The sequence below is a fragment of the Acanthochromis polyacanthus genome, chromosome 13, assembly GCF_021347895.1.
Source record: "Acanthochromis polyacanthus isolate Apoly-LR-REF ecotype Palm Island chromosome 13, KAUST_Apoly_ChrSc, whole genome shotgun sequence".
Taxonomy (NCBI): Eukaryota; Metazoa; Chordata; class Actinopteri; family Pomacentridae; genus Acanthochromis; species Acanthochromis polyacanthus.
The window spans coordinates 5929487-5945562 of NC_067125.1; the positions used below are offsets into that span (position 1 = coordinate 5929487).

The window sequence follows — 16076 nt, forward strand, 5'->3', positions numbered from 1 at the left end:
ATTCATAATCAGTTACTTACATGTTAAAATCGACCACTGCTTCCACCTCTGTACATATGTTTGTGTGCGTGTTAAATAAACAGACTGTTATATAAATAGAGTCAAAAATAGAGAGCTCAGACTATTATAAGGAATGGGTTTCAGTCTAAGGAAGAACTTTAACCAACATATGGAATGTAGAATTAGTGAGTCTGACAAGATCATGCTTATCATGACCTTTGTTTCCTGTAACATCCACACTGCCCACTCTTTAACATACAAATGGAACAAGCAAACAAAAAAGACACCTTTTTTTTTTTTTTTGCTTTTTTGCAAATAAGTAGGAGCCTCCTCACACATCAGATAGGACAGCTTGTCCACCGACGCTGCCACATCTCTACCAACACAGTAAACTAGATTCTTTTCCCTTAGAAATCACAGTTAACAAACTGACATTAAATTGTCCAAAACAAAAAGAAAAAGCCTCCAAGTTTACATCAGGTTGCCAAGTGTTTGTTGGGTTTACTGTAGAATTGTCTGTGATAACTCAATCTTCCTCTAAATTTGGACCCAGTCGTCCAGTCAGTAGGCCCTCCTGAGCTCGTAGGGCGACCAGGCGCTCACCCCGTCCTCCTTGGCCCAGGAGGAGTGAGCGTCAGTGCTGCTGGACAGACTGCTGTGGCCGTCAGCCGCCTCCTCCGTCACCATCTTGGACACCAGGTCGCTGACGGGGCTGCTCATGTAGGGAGGGCAGGTGAAGGAGGAGGCGGGGAGGGGGTAGGAGCTGCTGCTGGTCAGAGGGTGGTAGTGGGCGTCCTCCAGGGGGTGCAGGGTGTAGGGCTGGCTGCTGGAGACGGGGCCCATGGAGGAGGAGCCTCGGCTGGGGGAGCGGTACTGAGAGGGGCTCCCTGGGGGCTCCGGGCTGGGCATGGAGGGGGGGACGCTGACGGAGGCCAGGCTGTCTGGACAGAGAGCCTCCACCTGAGTTACTGGCTCTGCCACTGACTGCTCCCATGAGTCTCTCTGAGCAGGAAGACAGCAGAGGAGAGGATGAATCATTCATTCATTTATTTCCTCATCAGATAGTGCAACGGTCCATCACAGGAGACCTTTGTAATGAAGTAATGTTATTTTATGATGTGCTCTTTCCATCATTACTACATTTACTGACTTCCCAGTAAACATTTTAATACCCCAGAAGGGCAAATACAAAACTTGTGCTGCATTTGATCTGTTCAAAATTCAAGATAAAAGTGTTAGTTCACCATGATGACAATCATTTAAAAAGCATACTTTCACTAATAGTATCTAATGGATCAACTTTTGTTATTTGTTTTTCTATTTTTAATGAAGCTGGTATCTAAACATTTATCACTATGTATGTCTATGTATACAAAATAGTAAAAAGTCAGCTATGTTTCAGGAAATCATCATAAATACAGCCAATGTAAGGTTTTTCAGTCACCAGTATTCAGCCACAAAACCTACCAGCAAATTTGAAACATGCGTTCTCTTTTTTAAAAATTGCCTGTATTAATCATTTACTATTGAAACTGTGAAAACAGACAGAATAATCAAATTTGAATCTTTCTAATTGAATTCAATTCAATTCAAACACTTTATTTAAATTAAATAAATTAAATGAAAAAGCCATAAAGAGCAGCATCAGCAAAGAACAGGACAAGAACAAACAGAACATCAGACAGTGGTCCTTGAAATAATCCTGTGTGCTCCCATTTCATCAGAATCCACATGTCTGATTTCAAGGTTTACCAGAAACATATTGTTTGTCCCAGATCCTACAAGAAGCAAAATGTTCTGCATTTTACAGTGTTAATAAGTAGCTACAAGTGACTGGGTGTGACCAGGGGGACGTCTCAGCTGAACTGCAGGCTGTGTTTTCATAGAGCAGAGGGGAGGATGTAGAGACCTACATTTTTATTAGTTTTGGTAACACCTGGGGACACAGGAAAACTGCTGTTCTTGTAGATAATTATAATTTTTTTGTTATTTTGTTTTTGGGCTGCAGTGGTTAGCACTGTGGCCTTGATGCCAGAAGGGCCTGGGATCTCTCTGCATGGAGTTTGCATGTTCTTCCTGTGCATGCGTGGGTTTTATCCGGGTTCTCCAGCTTCCTCCCACAGTCCAAAAACATCCATCCATCCATTCTCTATACACCGCTTTATCCTCACGAGGGTTGTGGGGGGTGCTGGAGTCTATCCCAGCTGACTCGGGTGAAGGCAGGGGACACCCTGGACAGGTCACCAGTCTGTCGCAGGGCTACATGTACAGACAGACAGTCACACCTACGGCCAATTAACCTCAGCATAGTTTTGGACTGTGGGAGGAAGCCAGAGTAGCCGGAGAAAACCCACACATGCACAGGGAGAACATGCAAACTCCATGCAGAAAGATCCCAGGATTTGAACCGGGGATCTTCTTGCTGCAAGGTGAAAGTGCTAACCACTAAACTACTGTGCAGCCCCTAGTCCAAAAACATGCTGAGGTGAATTGGTGATTCTAAATTGTCCGTAGGTGTGAATGTGTTTGTTTGTCTCTATATGTAGTCCTGTGACAGACTGTTACCTGTCCAGGTGTCTCCTGTCTTCACTTTAAGTCAGCTGGGACAGACTCCAGCCCCCTGCCACCCTAATGAGGATTAAGCGGTGTATAGAGGATGAATGGACGGATAACTACTCATGATGTAAAATTATGACACAGTTTACATTTATTTTTCAACAAAAGCTTTCAGATGTGGGGTTCCATGGTGTAATGGTTAGCACTCTGGACTCTGAATCCAGCGATCCGAGTTCAAATCTTGGTGGGACCTGATTTTAAGAAGAGAGGCCAAATGAGACAGTAATTCCTTTCAATGCTGAAGTTATCCTTCTCTTATGTATTGGACTGTCCCTGCACTCACTTAAAGGCATTATGGAGGATGTTTTTTTTTTGTTTAATTTGTCTGATTCACATAAAATGAATATACTGACCTTTAGTGGACTTGTATACATGGTCTCTAAAAGAATAAAAAATAAAAAAAATAACTGTGGACATGGCAGGACCTGAAAAACATCAGCCAATCAATGCGCTCGGACCGAGGCGTTTGGTTTGCTCTCTTTCCTGTCAATCAAAAATCTTCCGGCTCAGGCCTAGTTACGTAGATTACGTACGCCTTGGACTTACGTGTTTTCTGTATGTGTTGCTTTGGTATAGCTTCGTAGTTAGCTGGCGACTTGTTTTGATCATCTTTTTTTACATAATGGCAGATAAAGATCCAGGGGGACCCAGCCGTAAAAGACAACTTCACGAGTCCTACGCATGTTTCTGGAGGGGGGCGTTTCTTCGTAAATGTTAAGAGGGGGGAGGTTAGAGGGGGGTGAGGGAGAGGTTGTATGTGCGCATGCTACGTTCAAAGTCGTAGGAAATTAAATCTCCTCTAATGCCTTTAACAGCTGATAATGACACGTTCATCTTAAAAATGTCATAGGCTCACAATGAGGGAGATAAACAGTTTTTATACACACCATGACAGCTCCCTAAATATCAGAGATGCGTTCTCCCCTGGAGCCATGTATGTGCTGTTTCCACAAAGATGCCGAACTTTGTCTTGTAGTGTACAAAAAAAATGCTCACAGTTAAAAACATGGGCAACACTAATCACACTAATCATGGGCAGATGTATCCTTTAGTGCAACCCTAGTGGTGACTGAAAACCTCCATCCCCTCTTCCTCATCTCTGTCACTCTCATCCTCTGCTGCTGGTTAGAGATCACAGCCTGATCTTAAAACCTACCAGAAGAAAATGGGAGGACTCTCCGCTGAAAGGTGGCAGCAGTGAGGTGAGGGCTGATGAGGGCAGGAAGGACCCTCCAGAGCTGGAGAAGGTGGCGGCGCTGCGGTAGTCACCGAAGGTTTCTGGGTAGTAGCTGTCGATGAGGGAGGAGTAGCTGCTCATGGTGGAGGGCTCACAGCCCAGAGGTTTACCCCCGAGGGTAGAAGAATACATGTCAGGGGAGAACTGCTTGGAGGATGGGCAGAAGTCTGAGTCAGAGATGAAGGGCCGTCTCATGCCGTAGTAGCTGGGCAGCATGTGGGACCCTGAGGGGACAGCAGAAGACATATCCTCAGTGTTTCCATGGCAGCAGTGCTCTGTCTAACCACAGTCTTACCACACTGTTTACACACCTCAGATGCTTGAAATGTGCAGACAATAGAGCCAAAATGCTAATTGGCACCTTGAAGTGTTAGGTTTAGTAATAAAGAGAGTGCTGACTGAGAATGTGCTGACAGATGTAGCTTGGAGGCAGCAGAAAGTGAGCATGGAGGATGTGTGATGGTTTACTGGAATCTCACCTGGCATCTGGACAAACGAAGGCGGAGTGGTGGATCCTCCCTGTGACAGAGACACCAGAGTTCAGATTTCACTGGAACATGACACCCTCTGAGTCACAGCATGCAAACTGGATGACATTTTAATCACATATGTAAGCTTAGGTTTTGTGGCGTGACGCACACACTGGAGGAATAGAGCACAGCCGATCACTTCTTTCTGTTCTGGAAGGTTCCACACTGACTGGGTTTGTCCTTGATGAGGGAACAGCCAGTCGCTTTGTTACCTTACAGTCTTCCTTTCATCAAGTTTTTCCACACAGACCTACATTTGATTCAGTTCAATTCACGGCAGCCGTCATCGAACAGAACTTCACATAGTATGACAAAGACCTTTCAAATTTAAAACAGAGAAATCCAACAAAGCCAAAGTTACCTTCTCCCTGAGCAAAATGTTGCATCTAAAATGAAATGTGTTTTTTCTTTGAGTTGACCTACATATACTCTTCACCTTTCCTCTGTTTGACAGACTGATGTAACAGAGTTTGAGTGTTTCCCTCATAAAATGCAAATCAGTCCCATATCCTTGATTGTACATTTACCTACACCTCCTGTACATAAAGCTGAACATGGCTACTGAATCTCTGACACAATTACCTCCAAATGTGTGTGTTTCACATACTACAACAGTTAGAATGTTTCACACTGCATCGAGCTGTTTTGAACTCGTCTATCTATCTAAACAAGTCTACCTTTGAATTCCTACTTGTCTGAGGACTCCGTTGCCTCATTTCTTACAGGCGTTGTTGTTTTGTGCAAGTTCTACTCTAGAGATCAAGCACACCAGGACTGAGCTGCATCTGTTATTAATATGCAGCTTGTGTCCATTTTTCTTTGGGCTCTATGCGGACTGATACGCTTTTGAATCCAGTCTCAAATGGACCTTTGAGTTTTTGGCACTTCTCTATTGGCTTCATTTTTCAGCCTCTGAAGTTGCCACCAGGGCCTGTGATTAAAGCACAAATCTGAACCACTGTGTCAAAATCAAAAAGTACAAAGACGTGAGTTGCCAAAAATAGAAAACTTTTGTAATTGTTGAGTCTCAGACAGCATATGTTTGAAACTGAGTGTGGCTTCACAGGCTTTCTGTTAAGGGTGAGGTCTTGGAGAAGGGAAATGCCTACTCTGATTAGACAACACTGTTTCTTTTGTATATTATCTTCATGACATGGAAACACCACAAACAGCTCACTGTAATTTAACCCTTGGATGCTCCAGTGATTGGACCCAACACTCTTCCATAAGTGGGTCAGAAATGATCCGTATACGAGTCAATGTGTTTTATACAATAGTTGTCATTCTGGTGAAGAATAATAATTTGTATTCTTGTTTGTATTACAGTTTTGTCCACACATGAATGATTTCATGTTTGAAATATGTTTCATTTTTCACTTTATAACAGATTGTGAATATTTTGATAATTGAAAAAGAAGAATATTACACAGAACAGCAATAGAAGAATGTCAACATCCATTTTGTCGACACTTTTCCACTCTTTCCTTCCAGCTGTTGCTGTTCTCTGCCCCTACAAGTTTGTGCTTCACCTCTTGTTTGATATTATCAATGATAGGTAGTAATGCAAATATTCTTTAAAAGTATAAAAGGTAACTTACAAATTTTAATGGAACGATATCATGTTTTTGAGCAATAGCTGGATAATGAAATGAAAGAAACATTTCATTACAAAAATATTGCAAGAAAACAACCTCACCGAGTCATTTTTGACCCACTTACACCCCCTGTCAAAAGTTTTGAGACACTTTCTCATTCAAATAAATTAGAAACCGTCTCAAAACTTTTGACAGGGGGTGTATGTATCTAAGGGTTAAAACAGCAACTGTCCATTCATTACACGCTCTTATCACTTTGGTGAAATGTCCATATTACCGCCGAGACTGGTCAAAAAATACATTTAGGCGTACAGCACTTCTTTAATCTTTGGATCTCGTTGACCAACAGTGCTGATAATTGTCTGCATGTCTGATTCGTGCAGCCAGAGATCGGAGTGCAGACATGCAGCACAGGGACACACAGGACAGGGTTCGACAGGATCTCGCGTTTGCATATTGCTAACATGAAAGAGTTGATATTAAGCCCGTGTTGGCTGGGACGCAAGCAAATTTTGAGGGTTGAATTTGAATGTGATTTGCCAGCGCCAAGACTTCCTCATGAGGCCCAGGTACGGCTCAGTGCATCTCTGAAGGCTGCGTATGGAAATCAGCTCGCTCAAGCTCAGACTGTCAGATAATGCCTGCGTGTTTGTTTGCCTGCGTGTGTTTGCAGGGTAATGATGATGGATGTATTCAGCCTTATGTATAGAAAAAAACCCTCTTCCTTCCTATGTAAAGCATTCATTATATTCTGCTACACAATCATGTTTTTCAAAATAGTCACACATTATTTAGTCTTTTATAAGAAAACAGGTGAATATTCCCATATTACATATACAGTTCATTCGTTTCTCTTTCTTGGTTTATTGCTTCATTGCACTTCCTGTGTTGTCCAACATGCCCTATTATATGAATTAAGACTTTACATTAAAACTGTATTTTTGTTTCTTTTCTGAACACCATATATTTTTGCAATACCACACTTTCCCGATATTGAGCCTTAAAGTTACGACTTATTTTAAGCTGTGAGCTTTTGCTTGTTAGGTGAATGTTGCCCAGAAACACATCGTAAAAGTCTATCGGGGCCTATAAAATGTCTCTGGCTTGAATTTTCTGCATCACGCACCGTGATTGTTCCCTGCCCTTGTTCATTTATGTAATAGTGGCATGTCTGGACACAACACCTCAATAAAAACAGAGTCCAGACAAGAGAAGCTACTGAGGTGAAATGATGTAAGATCGTTTCACTGTGACTGTCCGTGTTCCAACATGAGGAGACTCACTCTGTGGTCAGAGTTTGCTCGTCTCTCTCAATGGCCTTTTATTCCCTGAGATAAAAGGCAGCATTAACCAACATAAGGACCTGGATGGCTTTAGTTACTGTCCGCCTCTGTGCTTTATTAGGCTCTTGAGGCGTCATTTATAAACACACAAGCAAACCTTGACTTCATAGAAGAACATTTAAACTATGTCTAGTAACAACTACTGCATGTACTTGACATTTGACTCTAAGAAAACAACATCAGGTTGTTGCTTAAAATGTACTCATAGCAATTAATTGGCTTAAAGTGAGACTACTGCGGTTTTCAGCGAATGATAAAACATAAGTTGATATAAGTTGAGCAAAAGCAAGAAGTCTGTGAACCGACTCTTCTATGGTGACTGATGCTATATTGCACCACTGAAAGGATCAAACTCCTGTGATAGGTGGACTGCTTGTTAGAGTTCAGGTTGGTTGGGTTAGATAGCAGAGCTGATCCAGTCCAACACCAACCTGTAAAGTCAGATACACAAGTCACTAACATTCACTTTTACCATCATAAACTATTGATGTTTCCAGGCCACCTGAAGCTTCATTAATACTTCTGCATTGGATTTGCACTGAAGTTAGTTTGTTGCATCCTCCACTGTATCCTAAGATGCACATCCCCAGAAATGTAGCTACATGTCATGTTGTGTAAACACAGCATGTTGAATTAGGCAAAGTTATTGCTTAAGTGGAACTAAGTGTAACATGTATCAGGTCGTACTGGAGGCTTGCTGATAGTGCAAACCCAATAGTCAGTGATGGACGAATATAGCTTTTATAGTTCTATAGGAATCTTTTCTCATGTCTGCGTTGTAATAATTTCAGTAAAAGCAGCTGTTGTTCAGCATTTATCAGCTCTAAAACCAATATAATCTGTACAAGCAGAAATTCAACACAGCGCCTTAAAAACACCGCCCTGCTGACTAGCTTTGATGGCAGTTACAGAACAACACAGACTGACCAGCACACAAGTATAAATGATCACAGTGGTGTAGGCCACTAGCATAGATGCTACAGTGGAAAATAAATTAAGAGGGACAGTAAGACTGTAGCAGTGAAATGTCAGTGCTTCCATCAGTGCTTACCTCACTAACCAAATAATCTGACTTTACCGTACAGCCCTCTGGCTTTAACGTGCATGTGTGACCTAATCACAGATGGACATTTTAAAGTACAGCCGTACTAGGCTGAACCACCCACGTCAACTCAATGGTTAGAACTTACAAGAGAGATCTACAACATGGAAAGAATGACCTACTGGCTTAGAATGAGAGAGAGTGTGTTTGTGAATAAGTGGGAGAAATGGACACAGTTTGACAGTGAATGATGCTCAAGGAATGACAGATCTGATCATGTGCCTTTTTTGTTTTGTTTTTTTTCTAGATAATGGATATTGACAACCATGACTGTTACTCTCCTGTTTTTTGTTTCTTATTGGACACATTTGTTCTGTTTTCTGTACCAGACTCTCCATCATGAAGCATAATCCAGCATGTATTTCTTTGATTTGTAATCTAAAAACCTCAATAAAAATGTGAGTGTCAAAAAGTACAGCCGTACTGCAGCAAGGAGGATGCACTGAGGTCCCCTTACTACATCTGAGCTCTGGGATCACCCACACAACTGACAACCTGAGCACTCCTGTTCACATAAACTGGTTTTGGCCAGCAGCACATCAAACATCTCATTTAATTTGAAATGCCAAGGAATAGACCCAATCTGTACAGTTTTAATTCCCTTGTCTTAAAAAGATTTCAGCAGATCAGACACAGAAAGTGCAGTGCTGCTTCCCCCTGGTTAGAATGGCAAAGTGAGATCTGATCTCAGGCGGTCAGTGGAGACAAATGTAGAGACACTGTTTATATGAGGTGAGAACGTGGATACTGTCAGCTGCATATAATGGACCGATTTTTAACTCCTCGCTTCTGTCACAAGCAGCGCAAGTTCATACACACGTGGACAAAATTGTTGGTACCCCTCAGTTAAAGAAGGAAAAACCCACAATTCTCACTGAAATCACTTGAAACTCACAAAAGTAACAATAAAAATTTATTGAAAATTAAATAATCAAAATCAGCCATTACTTTTGAATTGCTGATTAACATAATTATTTAAAAAAACAAACTAATGAAATAGGGCTGGACAAAAATGATGGTACCCATAACTTAATATTTTGTTGCACAACCTTTTGAGGCAATCACTGCAATTAAACGATTTCTGTATTTGTCAATGAGCGTTCTGCAGCTGTCAACAGGTATTTTGGCCCACTCCTCATGAGCAAACAGCTCCAGTTGTCTCAGGTTTGATGGGTGTCTTCTCCAAATGGCATGTTTCAGCTCCTTCCACATATGTTCAATGGGATTCAGATCTGGGCTCATAGAAGGCCACTTTAGAATAGTCCAACGCTTTTCTCTCAGCCATTCTTGGGTGTTTTTGGCTGTGTGTTTTGGATGGTTGTCCTGTTGGAAGACCCATGACCTGCGACTGAGACCAAGCTTTCTGACACGAGGCAGCACATTTCTCTCCAGAATGCCTTGATAGTCTTCAGATTTCATCGTACCTTGCACACTTTCAAGACACCCTGTGCCAGATGCAGCAAAGCAGCCCCAAAACATTACTGAGCTTCCTCCATGTTTCACCGTTGGGACAGTGTTCTTTTCTTCGTATGCTTGGTTTTTGAGTCTATGAACATAGAGTTGATGTGCCTTACCAAAAAGCTCCAGTTTGGTCTCATCTGTCCAAAGGACATTCTCCCAGAAGCTTTGTGGCTTGTCAACATGCATTTTTGCAAATTCCAGTCTGGCTTTTTTATGAGTTTTTTTCAGCAGTGGTGTCCTCCTTGGTCGTCTCCCATGAAGTCCACTTTGGCTCAAACAATGACGAATGGTGCGATCTGACACTGATGTACCTTGGCCTTGGAGTTCACCTTTAATTTCTTTGGAGGTTGCTCTGGGCTCTTTGGATACAATTCCAACGATCCGTCTCTTCAATTTGTCATCAATTTTCCTCTTGCGGCCACGTCCAGGGAGGTTGGCTACTGTCCCGTGGGTCTTGAACTTCTGAATAATATGAGCCACTGTTGTCACAGGAACTTCAAGCTGTTTAGAGATGGTCTTATAGCCTTTACCTTTAAGATGTTTGTCTATAATTTTTTTTCGGATGTCCTGGGACAATTCTCTCCTTCGCTTTCTGTTGTCCATGTTCAGTGTGGTACACACCTTTTCACCAAACAGCAGGGTGACTACTTGTCTCCCTTTAAATAGGCAGACTGACTGATTATGAGTTTGGAAACACCTGTGATGTCAATTAAATGACACACCTGAGTTAATCATGTCACTCTGGTCAAATAGTTTTCAATCTTTTATAGAGGTACCATCATTTTTGTCCAGGCCTGTTTCATTAGTTTGTTTTTTTAAATAATTATGTTAATCAACAATTCAAAAGTAATGGCTGTTTTTGATTATTTAATTTTCAATAAATTTTTATTTATTGTTACTTTTGTGAATTTCAAGTGATTTCAGTGAGAATTGTGGGTTTTTCCTTCTTTAACTGAGGGGTACCAACAATTTTGTCCACGTGTGTACCTGGCCAAATCACCTTCACCAATGAGATACGCAGAGGCAGTCTTCATATGCATGACAACAATAGCTGCTTTAAATAGGTCAGTAAAGTTTAAAACATGTCATGTTAAACACTACGACTGGTGTTGTCAATAAATAGCAGTTCAGTTTATCCAGCCACTGTGGGACTGTGCAACAAAACAAACAACAGCTGGGATTAGTAGCTGGCAAAGGGTGTGTTTAGCTGTTATTTTAACTTTAAATGTAGTATAGTAGTGAAATGAATTAGAAAATAAAATCGAAGCCTTGTTGTGCTTTTTATTCCCGTCTAAGGCTGTAACTAAAGCAGATTTCTTGAGCTGCTGAATGTCGTCTCCCCTGTGGACTCTGACCTCAGACAGAACTGTCTCACCTCCTCTTGCTGTCTCTGCATGTTGTCGTTATAGTTTAAACATGGAGCTCGCCCTGGTTAAAGCAGTGTTTTATTTTATATCTTTCTCACAGAAATTTTGCAGAAGTTGAGCTGCTCTGCGGTTCAAACCAAACTCCTCTCATCGCCGTCCAGTGTCCACACCCTCACTGCAGTGATCAATGGTTCCTACTAAAAATGTAAATCTTTCATGGAAGCGCACTAATATGTAGCTCCATTTAAAGGGTTTGGCATTTCCCTAAGCACACAACTGTACTGGTTACAGTAGCTTTCAGCAGACATTACTCAAAGTAGAGGAGACTGGGACTTTGCTGGAAGCTATTTCCAGCAGCAAATTAATTTTTGGTTTGGGTGACATTAAATAAAGTACATAATATTGCCAGCTGTATCCTTTAATGTTTCAGAGTATCTGGAACAAAAGCTAAAAAAAAATGTCCTTAACTTTAAATAAGAGTTAACAGATGGTCCGAGTTAAAAATCATCATTTTAGATCAAATGTCCAAGGATATCATGCTGCTTGACTTTCTGTTCTGAAGATGTCAGCCCGTCACCTGCACTCTGAAACTGTGCTTGTTTGGATTTACCAACTGAAGGTGAGTTCCACCACATGTACAGACAGGTGACAAATTAAAGGAAAACCCTGGACCCTTGGCCCCGACAGTGAGGGGATCCACTGGGTCTGTGTTTGTTGGTAGATAGTTTGAGAGTGACTGTACAGTCTGTAGTCCCAAAAGTAAAAGAAAAAAACAATCTTAGATGCTAACAAAATTAAATCCAGGGATCTAGTCACTCTGTTTTTGACCCACACGTCCATTGGAGAGAAGATTTACTGCAAATCAATACAAAGTTGTTCTGTAAGATCGCCATTATCCACTGGGCTCTTGAGGTTACTCAACAGTTTCATGACAATGGTGTGAATATATAACATGACCTTCACAGTCACCAGATGTCGACCCGGCTAAACACCTCTGAGACACTTTGGACTCATGTGTTAGGCAAAGCTCTCTACCGCCTTCATCAAAACACAAAATGATGGAATATTTTTGAGAAGAATGATGCTCATCCAACCAATCACAGACTTGGATAATCAATTCAAAGCAGGACTGAAGCTCTTCTGTAGTCACAGGATGGCCCAACACCTTCCTGAGACACCTCATGTTGACTTTTCCTTTCATTATCCCCATACATTTTATCTTTCAGGGCAGCTCTGCCTCCTTAAAATATGTCGCTGAAGCTTCAGTCAGCACCAGCACACCAAAGAATTACTGTTATTTGACTTTCTTCTCACTGAAAACTGCCTCTACATCACAGTGAAGTTAAAATCTGTACTGATGTTCCATGACAAGCATTGCACTGGAGCAGATATATTCTTGGACTTGTCTCTTTGTTACATGTGAAGGTATCTTCCTATGTTGTCTCTCACATAATCCCCTGATTACCTGAGTCGTCAGCAGCCTGCATATCTATACACTGGACATGCCGACACTAAACAAAAAACAAACAGTGAATACTGTCCCGTGAAAGCCTTTTGACAGGCGGTTTGTGCAGAATGAAAAGCCAGTCTTGCTTGTGCATGCAGACGTCTAAAGCCTGATTTCTCTGACAGTGTGTGTGTGAGACAGTGTGTCTATCTGGGACAACAATGGGAGGTTTGTCTGTGGCCTGTTCACAGCAGAGGACAATGTCAGCTGGCAGGTGTGCATGGTTTAAACTTTGCATAGGCAGCCTCCTGCACGGCCTTTTTTTCTGTCTCTCTATGCTACCTGTCCACCTCAATCCTCCCACCCCACCCCCGTCTCCACCTCCACCTCGGGGGAGTTTTCGGGAGATCATGACCAGTGCCATTGCGAGCTTTGTATCGGTGTTCTTTTGTGAGGTCAGGATGGGACTCTTTGCTTTGTGTCTCTCTCTACACACTGTGCTCAGCTATTTACAGACTGGCTTTGCGAGCGCTCGAGGGGAGCAGAGATGGAGGAGGGGGGTGAGTTACAGGTGGTCAATGGATGAACCATGGATCGTTAGTGCACAAAACAAGCCAAAATGTAAACAAGGGGAGGAGATTTTTAAAAGACGACCTCTTAATTGTGCCACCAACAGAATGTCAACTGTGGCTGCGCTGTTTGGTTTGGGAGAAAAATGAAGCGGGGAGAGACAGGACGGGACAAAAGCGGGACGGTTTAGAGGAGACTGTGCTTACGCTGTATCTCGGCCCATTTGTCTGTCGGGATCGTTTCTCCGCCAGCAGGTCTTTGACTGTGTGCTTGACTCGGACGCCCTGGTACACTCTCTTCGAATATTCTGGACAGATCAGGAAGGAGAAACAGTGTGTGAATCCACATTTGAAAGAAATCCAGACACAGTTTGACTTGTAACACAACTTCATACAAATTTTCATCCATCCCCACAAATGTGTGTACATTTGAATATTTCACAGTTTTATGCATATAGGTGAATGACTCTTTGGGATTGGTGTGTAAATGTCATGGAAATTGCCTTTGGTTTGGTGAATGCAAATGCACTAAAAAGAGGCAATTAACTCCAAACACTTGGTGAAACCTCACAGCAAAAGAAAACACTGGAGGGGGTCTGATGGGGTCTAAAACACAATATTACAAAACATCCTGCAAATAGAAACACGTGCATTATAGCAGCAGCTTATTTAATATTACATTGCTCTTTAAAAATGTGTGCCGGTCTGATTTGGGGACATTCCTGGGAAGCAGAAGTTTAAACTCAATGAAAATGCAAACTTTATTATGCAAACGGGAATTGCATGCAAAAAACCTTATGTAAAAGACCCCAGCTTTTTGAATTGATCTTTAAGATAAGCCCCAACTTTGCACAGCAGTCAGATTCTTGAAAATATTAAATCTTCTTAGGACATGATTCTTTAAAAATTAGCTTTTGCACCTTGTTCCTTTGCCACACAAATAAATATCACTGTGTAAGACAACATGCCATAATAAACAAATGCTATAAAATATAGGAAATAACGTGCATATGCTGTACATACCAAACACAGATTTATGTGAGGTCTATTTAGAAAACATGTTCTGACATATGTGGTTATATTTCCTGCAGCATTAACATTAAGCTGACTTATTTCTAAAAATACATTGTTATGAGCAAAATAAATTATTACTTTAATGGGCTCACCTATCATTAAATAACTGCCAAAACAGCCAAGCTGCATTGTCATATAAAGATAGGATACCACTACGTTTCTTTCCATGCAATCTACAAAATCAAAACATGCCAACATGAAAAAAATCTTTAAAAAACTACTATTAAAGCATGCATTTTTGCAACATGTTTGCCTTTACAACATGTCTTTACAACAGAAAAGCAGCAGCAGCCTGTAAATGAATGAGTGAGTCTTACCTGTGTCCATGATGCTGCTGAGCAGTGTGACACACACACTTAGACACACACACACACAGGCCTCTCTGTTCTCCCTCTGCTGTATTTGCCTACTGTAGCTAAATCCCAGTGTGCAGCACCATACTGACTGGCGTGCCAGGATGGGAGCTTTAACCACGCTGTCAGGAGGGCAGGGACACATGGAACATGCCACCTCACACTGCAGTCATGGGGAGGCAGCTTTTCAAAATGACCTTTATCTATTTGTTTAAAATGCAAATGTTTGGTGGGGACGTTTTTGAGACTATTTGCATCTGCAGTCAAGATTAGGGGTTGGAAACATCAGGAGCATGGAAGAGAGGCTGGGAAGCAGCTCCTCCCTAGCCCCTACTCATCATCCAAATTTAAAAGGATATATTGTTTCCACTTTTTGATGTAGAGCTGCAGCAGTTTGCTTGCACTGCTGGGTTTGTGGGATGGAGTCTGTTTTCTTTCAGTTTCAGAATTGCCGTCTCTGGAATAAATAAAAACTGAACCAAACAACTAGTCAGAATGCACCAAAGCATCTTTCTGTGTGTAGCAGGTTCAGTGTTGGCACCTCAGGTCAGGCAGCTGATAAAAGACTTTGATGTCTCCCGACAAAAATAATAATGTCTTTAAAAAAACACGAGACCTTTTTGCATAAAAGGACATTAATGTGTAATTTTCCACTCAAATGGATGTGCTGTAGTTTGTATAAAACACTTTGAGCAAACTAAAAACAAATGAGTCACCTCAACCTTGTGTTTAAAAGAGAGCGCAGAATAGCTGGAGGCATGCTTCGCTAAACAGTCTGTGTCTGGCACTGTAACGAAGCTCCCATCTGACTCTTTAATTGTTTCCTGGCTGAGCCTCAGTAGTGTGCCTTCTGATCAAGACTCCTGCAGTTCATTCAGCTGTGAAGCGCATCATTTAAAATTATATGTTTTTCCCACATATGATGCTGACACGATACAGATGGAACCTGGCTACATTTTGACACACATGATTTGGCAGCGACAGTGACAGCAGTGAGATGAACTAGCTAAACATTAATGTGGCACAATTTAACCCTCCGTGGATTTGCATGCAGTCTGCTGTGACACTTTCAAACAGAGATCCACATAATATTTCTAAATGGTGATGAGGATCAGACATGTTCAAAATATGGTTACATTTCACATGCTCAACTTTCACATTAGATATTGTAGCAGTAACTTTTGTAGGTTAAATGCTAACATTGTGCAGCAACAAACTGGAAATAGAGCTCAGGGGCTGATTGACAAGTGATAGCAGATTATTCATACTCTTTATGCTTCTAGTATGCTTACATACAAGAAGCATGTACATGTTGCTATATGTTGAATTTTTGCTGTTTTCAGACCTAAAATCAACATGGTCGCCTATAACCAAACACCACA

The 16076-nt window shown here is 41.6% G+C and overlaps 1 protein-coding gene and 1 non-coding gene across 2 annotated transcripts; one reads left to right on the top strand and one right to left on the bottom strand.

Moving 5' to 3' along the window:
- Positions 1-2: 2 nt before the first annotated feature.
- On the bottom strand, positions 3-14668 carry LOC110968172 (protein POU2AF2). The gene is made up of 5 exons (XM_051957548.1): positions 14659-14668; positions 13475-13575; positions 4333-4372; positions 3773-4077; positions 3-1002 (listed from the first exon to the last, which is right to left on the bottom strand). Exons 1-5 carry the CDS (start codon positions 14666-14668, stop codon positions 562-564), a joined length of 897 nt encoding a protein of 298 aa, XP_051813508.1. The 3' UTR covers positions 3-561.
- trnaq-cug (transfer RNA glutamine (anticodon CUG)) lies at positions 2738-2809 on the top strand. Its single transcript has one exon. It is a non-coding gene; the product is annotated as a tRNA-Gln (tRNA).
- Positions 14669-16076: the final 1408 nt, after the last annotated feature.

Bases quoted from the DNA above. Each gene is read 5' to 3' on its own strand.
- LOC110968172 (XM_051957548.1), bottom strand. The intron at 4,078-4,332 runs GTGAGATTCCAG...CTGTCCCCTCAG, and splicing joins TTCGTTTGTCCAGATGCCAG to GGTCCCACATGCTGCCCAGC. The intron at 1,003-3,772 runs GTAGGTTTTAAG...CTTCCTGCTCAG, and splicing joins AGTCCTCCCATTTTCTTCTG to AGAGACTCATGGGAGCAGTC.